Source organism: Cryptomeria japonica, chromosome 6, assembly GCF_030272615.1.
Source record: "Cryptomeria japonica chromosome 6, Sugi_1.0, whole genome shotgun sequence".
NCBI lineage: Eukaryota > Viridiplantae > Streptophyta > Pinopsida > Cupressales > Cupressaceae > Cryptomeria > Cryptomeria japonica.
The window spans coordinates 421,995,503-422,011,156 of record NC_081410.1 but is presented as its reverse complement, the minus strand read 5'-3'; the positions used below and the strand labels follow the sequence as shown (position 1 = coordinate 422,011,156).

At 38.7% G+C, this 15,654-nt stretch overlaps 1 protein-coding gene across 1 annotated transcript; it reads left to right on the top strand.

Annotated features, from left to right (window-relative positions):
* Nucleotides 1–13,541: 13,541 nt before the first annotated feature.
* Nucleotides 13,542–15,372, top strand: LOC131038865 (probable sugar phosphate/phosphate translocator At2g25520). The gene has a single exon (XM_057971422.2). The coding sequence runs from the start codon at nucleotides 13,944–13,946 to the stop codon at nucleotides 15,009–15,011; it is 1,068 nt and encodes a 355-aa protein (XP_057827405.1). The 5' UTR covers nucleotides 13,542–13,943; the 3' UTR covers nucleotides 15,012–15,372.
* Nucleotides 15,373–15,654: the final 282 nt, after the last annotated feature.

The window sequence follows — 15,654 nt, the reverse complement described above, 5'->3', positions numbered from 1 at the left end:
AAACACATAAAGCGGTAACACTTAGATCTTCACAAAACCTAATAACTCATTTCCACTTCACCCATATGCATAAGCAAGTAATACATCATTAGAAATATAACGACCAGTGGATCACCATGCTTTACCACTTAACATAAAACACTAAGACATCACATGAAAAAGCATTACACATAACACACTGATTTTTCACGTGGAAACCCAACTGGGAAAAACTACGGTGGGAATGAATAGCCACAAGTTGTTCTTTGAACTCTATTGAAGTCCGCTTTGTTAGGAGCCTAGTCCGATTAAGGACTTTACAATAGGTTCTGCTAGGAACCGATCCTGCTAGGGATCGCCCAGTTAAGGGATGGCTAAATACCCGGTTAAAGGTTAGAACCCTATTAAAGGTTACCTTGCAAGAGCATTTGAAGAACTCAATGAATTTGAGTCACCTTGTTAAAGGATTTACAGAAAGCGTGTTAAAGCTACCCGGTTAAGGGATTTTCCAATTGCTGAAATGGTTAGAAGTCAACAGGTAATACACTGATCTGATAACAACACTCAATGCCAATGCAGATCCACTTTAGTTCCTTTTCTTTTGCAATCACACTTTGTAGGTATCAACACACTTCTCTGGTCTGGCAAGAACCAAGTATCTCTTCACTTGGATACACACATAACTTTTGCCAACAACTTCACAATGCAAATCATCATCGACCTTATAGATAACAGATAGGTCAGTGGCATAAACCCTAAACCCTAAACATTTAGGTTATCAATATCGTCGGTCCAATCCTGACCGTTCAATCACATTGCATAATGTAAAATGATCTTGAACAAATCTCAAGACATTTTCTATCGTTCGTTCTTTGCCGCTTCTGGAAGCTGACAACCCATCACGCACTCTCCACCGTTTACTGAGACTTCGCACATTCCCGAGGTAGATAGGATCAATCTTCTTCATGCAAGATCCTCAAGGAAATCCTTCACGTGCACAAGGCTGGCGTGGCAACATGATCTGATCTTCATTTCAATGCTAACCCATCACAGGATGTCGTCAGTCGAATCACACAGACTTGAAATGCATCAACCGAAAACCATGAAGCTGAGAATACCAACCGGTAGTCATACCAAATGAAACCCCGATACAAAACTTTCCATATACCGATTCACTTGAACCAACATACCGCTTCACTTTTTCACATATACCGGTTCACATCATCATACCGGTTCTCTTGCCAGTTTGCTTTCTTCAATATACCAATTCATACTTCAGCATATTGACATCAATGACAACATACAGTATCATCATGTCATCACACTCTGCACATATGCCAACATAAGTGTCAATTACCAAGTTGGAGGAGAGATCCACCACAGTCTCCTTACCCTTATCAGCTAGAGAGATAATCTTTATATCCTTTAGCTCTTGTGTACCGATGGATTCACCACTTGGTGCCTCACCTAAAACTTGAGTATCCTCTACACCTGTATCCTCATTTATTTGTACATTATCTGTCAGGATGTCCTCTGTTTCAAAATGGGACTTAGTAACTGGTACAGTGGTATCCGGTTGAGTGTTTGTCGGTTTCTAAGAATTTATAGTTGGTTAATCAGTCGGTTTCATATCCTTGGGTAATTGAATGTTCTGTGATTATACAAAATTGGAACTTAACTCATAGCTAAGACCCAAAATAACTCTCACCCATATATCAACTGTCTCCTTTCTGATTTCTTCAAGTCTGTCCAACATGAGACTATTAATTTTGTACTTTGGATTGAATTCTAATGATCCAATTTTATTGATTAAATCATCCATTTTCGGAGGAGTTATTGGAGGACAAAGATTGACCAATTTGGTCTCCTTAATCTGTCTATCCAAAGACTGAGCGTGAAGCTTTTTGACCTCTAATCTATCAAATAACTCCTTAGGCAAAACTTTCTCTAATTCTATCAATGCCCTACTAAATGAATCAAGATATAAAAGAATAGTATTTTCTACCTACTTCTTGTCCTCCTCACCAAAATTGTCAAAGAATGAAGAAATGTTATCTAAATTACCATCATTTACAATTTGTTCAATCAAATCTTGTGCATTCATCTTTTTCTTATCGGTTCTCTATTTAGATTTAGGTTTAGCTTGCTCATCTGATTTGGGTTTTCTCTTATGTACAATGGTGATCTTTGGCCTCCAAGGAGTCTCCTTGACAGGTTTAAACTTTTGTTCTTCTTTCTTCTCTCTTACCACTCTAGAAAAAACACCTTTCTCCTTGGGAACCTCCTTGATCTCAGTATCTGATTCTGTTTCAGAAGAAACAGTCATACATTGTCAAGCCGCCTTAGGTTTCTTCTTGGGTGGTTCTATTGGCGTCTAACTAGCAGGCTCAGCTTCCAGTTGTTTGGATGTCTCTAATGTAACCAGGACCACATTGGGTGTGGCCTAAGCTTCTTTTCAGGCTTCCCTTTCCTCTTTCCTCTTCTATTTCAACTCTTTTTTCCTCTGTTCTTCCAAAATTTTAGCATGTTTCTCAACCTTAGATCTGTCAGCACCTTCACTTATTAATTTCTCTGATGCTAGCCGGGTCATCTTCTTTTGGATTTTCGGAGCTACCTATTCCTGATGAACTTTAAGTCCTTTATCCTTAGCAGTTCCAAATTTCTCTTCCTTGTCATCTATCGGTGCCTGCAAAAGGTGTTGTGCATAGGAATCCAGAGTAGCTTCCTCAACCTCACAACCCATAGGCATTATCCATATAGTCATGGGTTAAATAGCCTCCATCATACATTCATCTTTATCTACCATAAAGCAAATTATGTCCTTATATTTCTCAACTATAGATTTAGGAATTCGGGACCTATTCTTCATTTCCTCCTGAAATGTTTTGAAAAATGCCCATAGATTGTCTTTCTTATCCTTATCACCTTGTCTATCCAAAATTTGAGCAATCTGGGTTGCTACCGGGCGGTCAAAAGCCCACTAAGTCTTTCCAAAACCGGGAACATTGCCCAAAAAATAAAATACTAAACAAATGATGAAGGAGCCATACTGGAAAGTATTCTTTTTGTCTTTCTCGATCTTATGCAGGTTAGTCATTAGTTCTTTTAGCATTACACTGCATAGATCATAATCAACATCCTCCTTTACCATTCGATAAGCAACCAAAATGTTGTTGCCTGCTACTGAGTTTAACCGGTTTGACTGATATACCTTATAACCAATAACCATTGTTGCAAATTTAACATCTATGTCCCTGACATCATCTACCCTCATAGACCTTCCATCAAAAGTTGCGTCAGTAAGTTTACTCATTTTAGTGTGAGATAACTTACATCTAGTACCGGGAATGCCTCTGATTTTGTGAAGACATGTGACATTCTTGATAGCTTCCTTTGTAATCTTGTATGGCCAGTCCAACAAGATGAATTCTCCATGAATGCAGCTCAAAAAATAGTGTACCCATTCCGCCTCATCAAAAGTCAGGAAATCCATAAACTGCATGAAACCCTTCCTCTGCAAATGTGCAAATTCTGGTTTCAGCTGGTTGTTAGAAATTAGGTTTTCAGTGAAAATGCAGGACAACTCATATCCATCAATTTCTTCAATGTTGTAGTGGATGTATGCCCTAAAATCTCCTGTATGAAGAACTCCATGATAAACTTGCGAAAATGCACCTAATGGCTTGTCTAAAAGGGAAATTTGTATGGATGCTTCTTGAAAATGGGAGGAGGGTGGTTCTTGATCTCAACCACAAAGGGAGTATCAATGTTGGATGAAGATGAAGCCATTGCAACCAAACACAAAAGCTAGGTTTTCTACAAACACAAAAATACCTCAAAAATGTTGTCGGAAGATCAAATTGCTCGAAAGAAAGTGTGCGCTTAATTCTCTCTAGAACTCTGAAATGCTCTAGAAATTTGTTCGCTTGAATAATCGATTGTTGTGTGAAGAAAATACCCCTTTTATCTTTGTTAACCCTAATTCTTCATTGTAATAAATGTTGTCAGTTAGGCTTGACCAGTTCACATGATCTACAAGTAGATTTTGGTAAACTACTAAAATCTCCTCGGTATCCATCCAAAATTAGAATTTTCTGACTATAGACCTAATCCGGGGTATCTGCATGATCTTCAATGATTTGCCTACCCCTAAGGTTGAGTGCCTTAGTTACCAGTTGTATCTGATGTTAGTGTAGGACCTCATGACTCTATCGATTCTTCTGTCGGTGGTGTATCAGATCTTCTTACCCATCTCATCTCATGTCGTTCCCTAATGTGTTCCACTTTTTCTTTTCCCTTCACATCTGCATTTCCATTATTTGTCGGTGGGTTCTTACTTTTGCAATATTTAGCAATGTGCTCAATCTTGTTGCATGCATAACAAACAATATTGTTTTTCGGTACTGCTTTGTTAACTCCTTGATTTACTTGATTTACTTTTGATCTGCATTGGTTAGCCATATGTACAAATCTACTACATGCATGACATCTTACATTTCCAAGACTAATGAATGATGCATTGTGTTGATTATTCCTATTTCTGCATTGACTAGCCATATGACCATATTTATTGCAAATAAAGCATGTACCATTGAAGTTTTAAGCATTAGGTTATCTTATCGGTGATTTCTGGTTCCAATTGACATGATTCTACTTCTGTCCAAATTATTGATCTTGTTGTGCAATACCAGAGCTTTCTCCTTCTTCATAACCAAGACCTCTTTTGTCATTAGCATCTCTTTGATTCTTCAACAGTTCATCAAGTTTAGCAGAGCTATCCCTGAACTTGTCCTTGTACTCATTTGCAATAACCAAATCATCCCTCATGATTATAATCTGTCATTGTTCCAGGACTGGGTCAACTCAAGTTTTAGCATATCATTCTCATGAGTCAATCTGTTGCATTCCTCTAATTTATCCTTCAATGCTTGAGCTATGTTTTCTTCATTTTTCTTTCTATCTTCAATCTCCTTGCACATCCTCATAGTTAGGGCTTGCATCTCATTCTTCAAGACAATGTTCTCCTAAGTAAGTTTCTGACAATGATCCTTCATAGCATCTTCCTCATCACTGTTCTGATTTTACAATTGATCACAAAGTTCCCTTCTCTTAGCCTTGAGAACTGAAAGCTTTCCTTGCAATGAAATGATGTGTTCACGAGATTGCTTCAATTTATTTTTCAGTTTACTGTTCTCCATATGTTCATTATCAAGATCCTCAAGAGAAAGTCTAAGTTGCTGCTGCAGACCAGTTTCCATTGATTCCAAATTCTGGATCTTCCTCAAGTGGTTAGACTTCTTCCGAGGAACCAAGCTCTGATACCAATTGTTGGAATCCAAGAACACTGAGAGGGGGTGGTGATTCAGTGTTCTACCAGTAAAGTTAGTTTTAAACTTATTCCTTATTAATTGGTTAACAATAAATAAAATAAGAATGCATACACAAAATAAAACAATGAAATGCAACACCATAACACCAAGATTTATATGTGGAAACCCCTGCAAAGGGAAAAAACACAGTGGGGCTGATACCCACAAAATATATATACTTGATCAAGGTATACAAATATTACATAAGAGGGTATGCACATGCAGAAAGGCCAACCACCTAAAGTTCACTGCTCAAACACAAAATATAGGAAGTCTCACTGACTTACATAATGTTTACAAGTGTTTACAAATGAAAGTGAACTTATAAATAACATCTGACCATGTTGGATAAGTTCCGGTGAATGCTCTAATATCCTCCTCTGTATTTTGATTTTTTGATACTTTGTTCTACTACCGGTTAAGTTGTGCATGTGAAACTGCACATAGTCGCTTCCAATCACATATCAAAATGCATACCAAAACTCACTAAAATATTTGCAATCAAAAGTTTGCATTCCATCTAACACATCTAATCTATCGCTGAAGTGATCTTCTTAAATATCCTTCTAACTTAACCATGTCGGCTTCGACAAGAAATATAAACAAATCGGCTACCAGAACATTATGAAAATCAAACATAAATCCAATAACCGTATCAGACATCACACGTTACCACAAAATCCATGAAGACATAATCGAGATCAAAAGATTTCCTTAGCCGGGTCCTATCCATTACCAGGTTCCATATACACGTTATCGAGATCTGGACATGTCACCCGGATGAAGACCTAGTTGGAATGAAGTGGGTATCGGTGCCAGTGTAAAGCAATGTGAATACCTATACCGGTTAGTGTAATGAATGTCGGTTAACCAAACAATGAAACTATTTACCCTAAGATGATGAGTTTCCATCAATGACAACCCATAATGCCATGAACCTTACCAGATGAGTGTCAATTGCCAACAGACCTAACCAAAAATAATCAAGACAGATATCTCCATGCCTCATCGTAGGTTGATATATTCTATGATTAACAGTTATTATTTCATCATTATGAGGAAATTTCAAACACTTATGAACAGTGGAAGTGATTGCTTGAAGGAAGAGAACCAAAGATGTACCAACTTGACATGAAATTGATCGGATGTAGGAATGATAGCAAAGGCAACATCTAAGCATTTAGTGCCAACATCAATAGGAAGAGTGACAAAACCAATGGCAGAACAAGAGAAGCCATATAAAACTCTAGCTATCACATCAGATTTATCATATGTCTTCCTCACTACCCCATAAGGAAGGTTAAGGCGCACAAAGGACACTGCGGCATAAACAAGGCCAAGGGAGGATGGCTTCCCCGCCATCCTGCATGCCATTACAAGGGGGCCTTGTGGGATAAGAACAACAAAGAGGAGGTTGTCCCCCACTATCCCACGAGGAATTTTGTGGAGGTTTTTGGGCCATGTGGGGTAAGAATAGAGAAAGCAAAAGTCATCCCGCCACCCCGCAGTGGTTTTCAAAGGTGCATTTTGGCTATGTGGGGTAACAAAAATGCAAGGGTGAAGGTGTTCCCCGCCACTCCATAGGCATTTCAATGTGCCTAAGGGTGGCTTGCGGGTTGGCGGGCGATGGATGTGGTGGGCCCCGAGTGGCAAAGGCCTTTTTAGCCTAACTTTATTAGTCGTTGGATGCATTTTTGGGTCTTTCCAAAACACCTGGTGTCAACGAAATGTGAGAAGTAGTGGGCCTGACCTTTCTCCACTATTGATGATCACTTAATCCTTGATCGGACGACTACGTTTTAATCCTCCATTGGGCACTTTTGGATACTTATGTGGTGAGATCTCACATGTCCATCTACGAGAAAGATCTATTGATCGACGACTGACATTCAAATTGCGGTGACCATTAGAATTTTAAAGCTCTGCAGATGGGTGGTTGTCGAACCGATGGTCAAGGAAATTTTTTGCTCATTTAGTGCTCGATATTTGATCCTTTTTGCATACAACCACCAAGGATTTTTGCCATTTACTCCAGAAGTGACCTTGAGGCTGATCTCAGATCCCACCCCATGCCTCTTTAATGCATTTTGAAGACTTTTTGGCTCTATTATGCCACCATGATGCACTTGTGCATATTGACGTCTCCTCTTGCACCCCTTTTTTCCTCTTTCCAAAGATGGACATCTTCAGGGATAGCATTCAACACGCAATCTGATCCCTGCTGATGATCAGATCGGTTGACCTAGTCTTCCTCCCTTTTTGCAGATTTTTTGTAACCTAACCATAGGAGGGTTAGGGTTTTAGTTGTAGTTTTCATTTTTGAGTTATGCCTCAACTAGAAAGGAATTTTTTTTATATTTCCTCATCATCTTCTTTCTCTTTCTCTTGCAAAATTATTATTTCTCTGCAGCTGTAAATGTTGTCTTGCCTTTGCATTAATAAAGTTAACTACCTTGCCTACTTTCAGTTTTGATAATCTGTGTAATATCTTTTACCTCTTTATTGAGATGCATTCTTTTCTATTTTTTGAGTATGTGCGACTGTGTTGATATCTCTTAGAACTTCACCTGTGAGCTAAGTGAAGCTCCTTTTGATTTTCATAAGAATTCCAACGTCCATTCATGCTTTGGGAAACTAACTAGGATAGGAAGTTGTGCATATTCTTGGTCGATTTTCATTGATGTCTTGTGGAGTTATAGGTAGGAAGATCATAGTTTCAATTTGGGTGCAAACCCCTTTTCCCCTCTTTCAATATCTGTTAATATTCTTTCGGAGTGGTTCATGTACGACATTTTGGTAAATTTTCACCCCCTTCCTTTAATTTTTGGCCCGCTCTTCCGATCACTCGCACGTGTGCCAAGTGGTGTCTCGGTGTTGCCCTAAGGGGCTCGTTCTTCTCGCTCAGTGTTGAGAGGACGCAGAGCTGCTGCGTGTCGCAGGTCTTTTCTTCGACGTATGTTTCTTGGTCCCACTGTCTTCTATGTGCTAGCAACAACACTTGGTGCCCACGTGTTGCATGTCCTAGTTCTCTTTTTGCACTTGACTTCGGCTCTCCCTCGAGTTGCCGCGTGTCTTCTTTGATGGTTCGTGAACCAAAATGTTGTTTGCATCGCAAATTTCTTGTTTGGCAGGTGTAGGGGTTGCCATGATGCGGTTGGAGTAACAACATTAAAGGTCATTTTCCTTGGGTAGCGTCTCATGGAGTTCCATGCTGGGATATTCCTGATCAAAAGCAGTTGCTAGGATTTTTTTGATGCTTTTGTGTTGTTTGTTGAGGGTCGGGGGCTTTATATGGGCCTTCTTTTCTGCCTTTTTAGAAGTTCAGACTTTCAAGAGAACTGATTAGACTTTGGCTCATTGAAAAGCCTTTATGTTAATTAAATTAGGTGAATGATAGACATATCAGATTGTGCTTATGGCCTCTGTGGTTGTTTTATTTGAAGCTTAGTAAATTGACTTATGTGTTGTATTCAGATTCACTAACTTTTATGATATATGATGTGAGACTCTATAGATTAAACTATGTTTTAGGACTTGTTATCTGTTGGATGAAGGGTGAATGTCATATTATATTGAATGAAGTGTAGTTTGATCTTCTTCTCTAACAATGTTGAGCATGTAGATTGTTGAATGAGCTTTAAAACTACATGTATCTGGGTTTTATATGCTGCTAGTATCCCAAAAATATTTTGGCGTATCGCCTAAGTAGTGTAGCTTTTTAAGTTTCTCTCTTCCCCTTTTATCTCCCAATTGTATGAAGAGAAGGCTTCTCAAACTCGGAGGTTATTCGTTGAATCTCATGCAAAAGGTCCATGTTCATTGAATTTCCCATAAGGATGTTAGCATTTAATGTAAAATTAAGAATCAAGAGTTCTTTTTCTGGTACGCTTGGTGGGACACAAATTTTGAACAATCCTAAGCAAGTTTATGAACCATAGACAAACAACTTTAAATCCTAGTTTTATTCTCCCACCCCTGGTAAGCGTCCATTCGCTCGCAACTACTTCTCAAAATCCACTTATTATCCTTGCAGTACCTATTCTCATAATAATGGCTCAAGTTCCTCCTAGAAACTTTGTGACTTGGAATAGTGGTAGCCCTCTCATTCCTCTCGTTCCATTTGCAGTATGGGGGCCGATTCCTACCTTTGCGCTAAAATTTGTCGCTAAATTCACTAGAGAATATTCTAAGACGCTGGGGGAACACCTAAAATATGTGGCCGATGTCTGCACCGTCCATAGTATTATAGAGAAAAATGTATCTCTAAGATTGCTTGCAGCTTCATTCAAAGGAAGAGTTTTAGATTGGTACAAATCTCTTGGTCCAAACTCTATAACCGATTGGGACTAGTTGGGTGACCGCTTCTTTGAGAGATTTTCTGACAAGGCTGGTAGATCATCTCTAATGTAGCAATTAATTACCATCAAAAGGGCTCCTCAAGAAGCAATGACAAAATTCAATATGAGGTTTTAGAGGACCTGGCAGAGGATACCATTGTCTTCTCATCCTCCCATAGATATGGCATTTGTTTTTTATCTGAAAGCCTTCAATTCAGATATATTTGTGATGATCCAATCTCTCGGAGATGCGTATGACTTGGCGGTCTGAACAGAAAATAATTTAATTGACACTGGAAAGCTTGCACCATGACCGCTCATATCGGTCTTCCCTAAGTTATCAAATCAAGTTCTTGAGCCAACCGTGCCTAGCACATCTGCACCCCAATCTATGTATGTGTATCCTGGATCCCAACAAGCAAGTACGTCTTTCTCCTCATCTCTAGTTGCAGAAGTCAATGATATGAAAAATTTGTTGAGATCTTTCTCAAATGAAATAATTAATATGAAAAGATCCCAAATCCCCCTACTAAACCTCCCTTCCAACAAAATTTCTAAGGGAATAGACCCACATATCATCAAAACTAATATGCGAATAGTCAAGCTTCCTCAAGTTAGTCGAATGGCCAGATAGTTCCAGTGCCCAATCCATTGCAAACTGTCTATCCCAACACCAATAAAGAGTTGACCATAGGACAAAATAATCTAGCGGATGACACCAATTCTTGGTGTTTCGCATGTAACAATGCCCACGCACCAAGAAACTGCCTGAAAGGCAATTTTCAACAAAAAATTGTAGATCAGCGAAGTCAAGGTGTTGCCTCGCATGATTCAGTTTATGCTTTCCCTGGCATGGACAATGCGGCTCTCATCGCACAAATGCAAGGTATGTCAATATAGCAAGAAACAAAGATAGCTCCAAACCATGCTTTATTCTCTTGGATGGAGGATGAGGACGTCATACTCACAAACGACGTAATTGCATCAAGCTCGGGATCTCCTCAAGTGTAGTCAGATTGTAACCTTCGGTCAAAAAGATGTTTTATGGGAGAGAATGTAGGCACGCAGTGGAGGTTCATCTAAGATAAAGTTCCTGAACAACCCGCAGTTGCTACCATATTTGAGAAAGGAGTTTATTCCCTATAAGCCGAGAGAAGCAAAAACATCAATGTCATTAGTATTGGATGTGGTGGAGCAGCTAAAGAAAGCGCTGGCTAACGTATCCTTATGGGATCTCCTTAGCATCTGTGAGCAGAAGAATCAATTAAAAAAAGATTTGTTAGAGGTGGAGAGACCTGCTGACAGGAATGTTGTCAGTTCTTCGCAGGCTAGTGAAGAAAGATTTGCAACCCCCACAACACAATCACTCTCACTGATGGTGTTGACAAATGAGGCCGCACCAGCTAGATCCCAAGTGGAAGGTAAGCCTAACCGAACCCTTTCTATTTGACCCTCATAGTAGGAGACAAGCTATTACATATTTCTATGATAGATTCTGGTGCTAGCAGTATCATCATGCCTAAGCAAATTGTTGAGGTTTTGAACATCAAATATGAGCCTCTAAGTATGGGTGTTATGAAACTAGATGGAAATAGAGTCCAGACTATGGGTCTTATTAAAAGCTTTTTGCTAACACTGTTCACGCGTCCTAGTGTCACTATGTCCCAAGAAGTAGTAGTTATTGACATCCCACCTATTTTTGGCCTCTGCCTCTCTTGAGACTTTACTGCCAAGATAGGAGGTTACCTATCTTTAGATTCGTCCCACCTCATCCTCCAGACCCAACATGGTGCTAAGATCAAAATTTTTTGAGAACCCCTACACACCGAGCATGTAGTTGATCAAGCTATGCTCAACTTTGAGCCTACTCATACCTCCATCTCTAATGAGGAGAGAAAAATGGTAAAACTTCTAGAGGATGAAGAGGTGACCGGGGATATTACACCAGAACAAGAAGTTTTTCTCAATGAATTCATAAATTCTGATCCATATTCCAATTACCATGCCATAGGTCTTGGTACCTATTGTTCTTTTTAATGAGGATCAGATTATCCCAAAACTAAGGGTCCACTAACCAAGGAAGAGTTGTCTTCTATGCTCTAGACCTTGCACTTTGATGATGCAAGATGCAAGGTAGGTTCAGGCATTGGAATTTGCCTTACTTCGCCTTCAGGTGAACATATCCTAAGATCTTTTTGCCTGCAGTTTGCTTGCTCCAACCTATTTGGCTATCTTGATTTACCAATCACACATGCATGATATATAAAAAAATAATAAAAAATGATACGTGGCATGTTAATATTTATGTTGAATAGTGTTCAAGATGAATAATGAATATGATAAAATGAACAAGGATATATGCTAATGTCTCACTATGCCATTTCTTAATATTATAGGCATTTGATGATATTTGAATAATCCTCTAGATTACTTTGGTTATTGATTTAATTGGGTTTGATGATGATTTTCATGTTGAAAGATTCAAAAGGAATAAATAAATAAGTTTAAAATTGTAGAGTGCCTTCATTCATTGACTACGAGTTTAGTGCTTGATGGCTTTGATGCATATGCTTTAATAATGATATTCACTAATTAGTGAAAATATATATGTTGAAAAGGGTAGAGACAAATGCAAATATTTTGATCTTGGTTGACTATTTTGACAAAGAAAAATATGTTCATTATGGGTAGTATAATGATGTTTGAATGAGCTCAAAGGATAGGATATTGAATTCAAAGGTTTGAGAAGACTGCTAAAGATAGACGTGTAACCATCTTAGGACCAATAACACTTGATAGAGCTTCTTTGTGTCTTAGGAATGTTGCACATTCATCAATAGATAATAAATACTTTAGAGCTTGCCACACATCTACTATTGCTATATTATTGATTCACTTGAGTTACAATTTTAGTCACTACCAAACCACATGTTAAAGCTTGATTAACTCAAAAAACACTATATAATTATGGAGTTGAGAGCACAAGGGTTTGTAAGAAACAAGACAAGTGAATATGGGTGTAAAAACCTTCTAGAATCCACTTATCAAACGTTCATTTCAAGCTTGAAAGGTTAGATGTTTGTGGACCTAGACATTAGATTATTAAAATTTATTATGCTTTTTTGTTTAATGATGTCTTGCATGTTCTTTAATTGAATTAGACTCCCATATATATAATGACTCACCAACAAGCTCAAGTTTGTGGTGGGTAGTTTGTTTCACATGCAAAAATGTGTACATAATGGCTCATCAATAAGCTCAAGTATGTGGTGACAAGTTTGATCACACCCAAATGTGGTGACAAGTTTGTTCACACCCAAAAGTGTCTATGGACTTGGAATTTTATTTTGAAAGACCTTACAGAACAATCTTACAACCAATAGAAACTTCGAGCCTTAAGATCTAAAGAAGTTAATGTTAGACATGTGATGCTCCATATCAAATTTTGTTAATCCTTTACACCAATGTGCAAGATTCTAATACCATCAATGCACTTAACTCCTTTTTTTAATCTCTTTTGTATATATTATATATGAGGGGTTACTTGTTACATTTCCCTAAATGAAAATATGTTTTTGTTTTTTAATTTTCTATGCAATGAATAATTTTTATGTGACCAATTAGGGAACAAATTAACTAGAGCCTCGAGATTATCTTGGAAGGACCTTCCAAAGCCTGAGGTTTGGGGCCTTGGGATGGGAGCTAGAGAAGTGTACCCTTAAATCAAGTCAATGAAAATACAAAAAAATTAATACGTGGGGGATTGCTATGGTTTGGGACTGGGTAATACCGACATGAGAGAAAGCTAGAAAGGAGGCGTTAGGTTAGGAAGGTCGAATCGCCGAATACTAGAAATTATACGAAAATACAAGTCGATAACAAGTGCGTGAAGGTTACAGACGGACCAAGTAAAACGGATTCCAAGCACTTATAAAAACCTATTAAGGGGACATAATGAGTGTATGAGAGAGGAGGCTATCTCCGCTGTTTAGGCCACAGGAGGCTGAGATATTTTCTTTAAACTCCTGTGCATGCTTTCAAATCTTCACTGACCAGATTGAGTATAATTGATTGCTAAAATTTCTGCTTGTTTACTAACTGGAGGTTGCAGATCTGGCAGTTTTTCCTTCACAGATTCAGGCAGGTAAGGTAACCCCGATCTATATATCTTTTGCAGATCCGTTTTTCAAATTTTAAGCATTTGGGTTTGCACTGTGTGGATCTTGAGAGTGAGGAGTAGAATACCCATTTTGTGAAGATGGGGAAGGGATCAGGAAAGGGCGAATCTGTGAGCGACAATGTTCTGAAGAAGGTTTTACTGAGCTATACCTATGTGGGCATCTGGATCTTCCTGAGTTTCACTGTGATTGTATATAACAAATACATTTTGGATAGAAAGATGTATAACTGGCCTTTCCCTATTAGTCTGACTATGATCCATATGGCATTCTGTTCTGCTCTGGCTGTTCTGTTGGTCAGGGTCATGAAGCTTGTTGAGCCAATTGGGATGACCAAGGAGGTCTATTTGTCCTCCATTGTGCCCATTGGAGCTCTGTATTCAATGAGCCTCTGGTTCTCAAATTCGGCCTACATTTATCTGTCCGTGTCATTTATTCAGATGCTGAAGGCCCTGATGCCCGTGGCTGTGTACTCTATTGGCGTTGGGTTAAAAAGAGATACCTTTAAGTCTAATACCATGGCAAACATGATTGGGATCTCTGTTGGGGTGGCTATTGCAGCCTATGGGGAGGCCAAGTTTAATTCATGGGGTGTGATGCTTCAGTTGGGCGCAGTTGCTTTTGAGGCTACAAGGTTGGTTTTGATACAGATCTTGCTTACATCAAAGGGAATAACCCTCAATCCCATCACCTCACTGTACTATGTTGCACCTTGCTGTCTTTTGTTCTTGACTGTCCCTTGGCTGTTTGTTGAATTTCCTGTGCTCAAGGAGACCTCCACCTTCCACTTTGATTACTTCATCTTTGGCACCAATTCCCTCTGTGCCTTTGCCCTTAACCTTGCAGTTTTTCTCCTGATCGGTAAGACATCAGCTTTGACAATGAATGTAGCTGGAGTTGTCAAGGATTGGCTGCTTATTGCCTTCTCCTGGTCGATCATCAAGGACATGGTCACACCGATTAATTTGCTAGGCTATGGGCTAGCATTCTTGGGAGTTTGTTACTATAACCACTCCAAATTGCAGGCTTTGAAATTGAAGGAGGCCCAGAAGAAGAGTGCTCAAGCAGACGAAGAGGCTGGTTTGATGGAGCAGAGATCGGAGAGAGACGGCGAGAGTATGACAGGGAAAGGTGACGCTCAGGCCTAAATCAGAGGTAGGATTTGAATAGTTTTAAATCTTAGTCAACGATATAGCATGGCTAGAGTGAGCACAGGCAAGGAGGTATATTCTGCTAAAGCCACCTGGAGTTGAATTTGGGTTAAAATTTATTGTATTCAAATCCTGTGCTCTTCAACCCCCAGGGGTGTTGAGATTTAGGTCTAGATTTTTAAGGTTTGAGTCAGCATAGCTGAACCAGAGGAAAAATCTAGAACCTCTTATTTTTTTCCTCCTATAATAATTAGATGACCATTTTCATTCGTTTCAATAACTTTTGTTATGTTTTAATAGTCATGTATTTAGATTAATCATCTGGTTAATATTTTAACATTATTATCTTTATTGTTTCGATGCATAACTTATGGTGGAATATGGAAAGGATGAAGTTTGTCACATCATTGGAACATTCATGGTGCTGTTTTGAGTACAGATCTGATCATTTATCTTAATTTGTGTGAGGTTTTCTCTTATTGCAGTACTGTTAAACAATCAAGACGTTATTTTTAGTTTGTATTTGTGTTGCTCCCTTTCATCTACTGCACTGATAAATCAAGATGTAATTTTGTGCTGGTTAGAATTTATTCATGTGTTTTGTTTTGGGATGGTGAAGATTTCTTAAGTTCGAAAATAA

Coding starts and splice junctions, on each gene's coding strand:
- LOC131038865 (XM_057971422.2), top strand. CDS start 13,944: ATGGGGAAGGGATCAGGAAAGGGCGAATCTGTGAGCGACAATGTTCTG.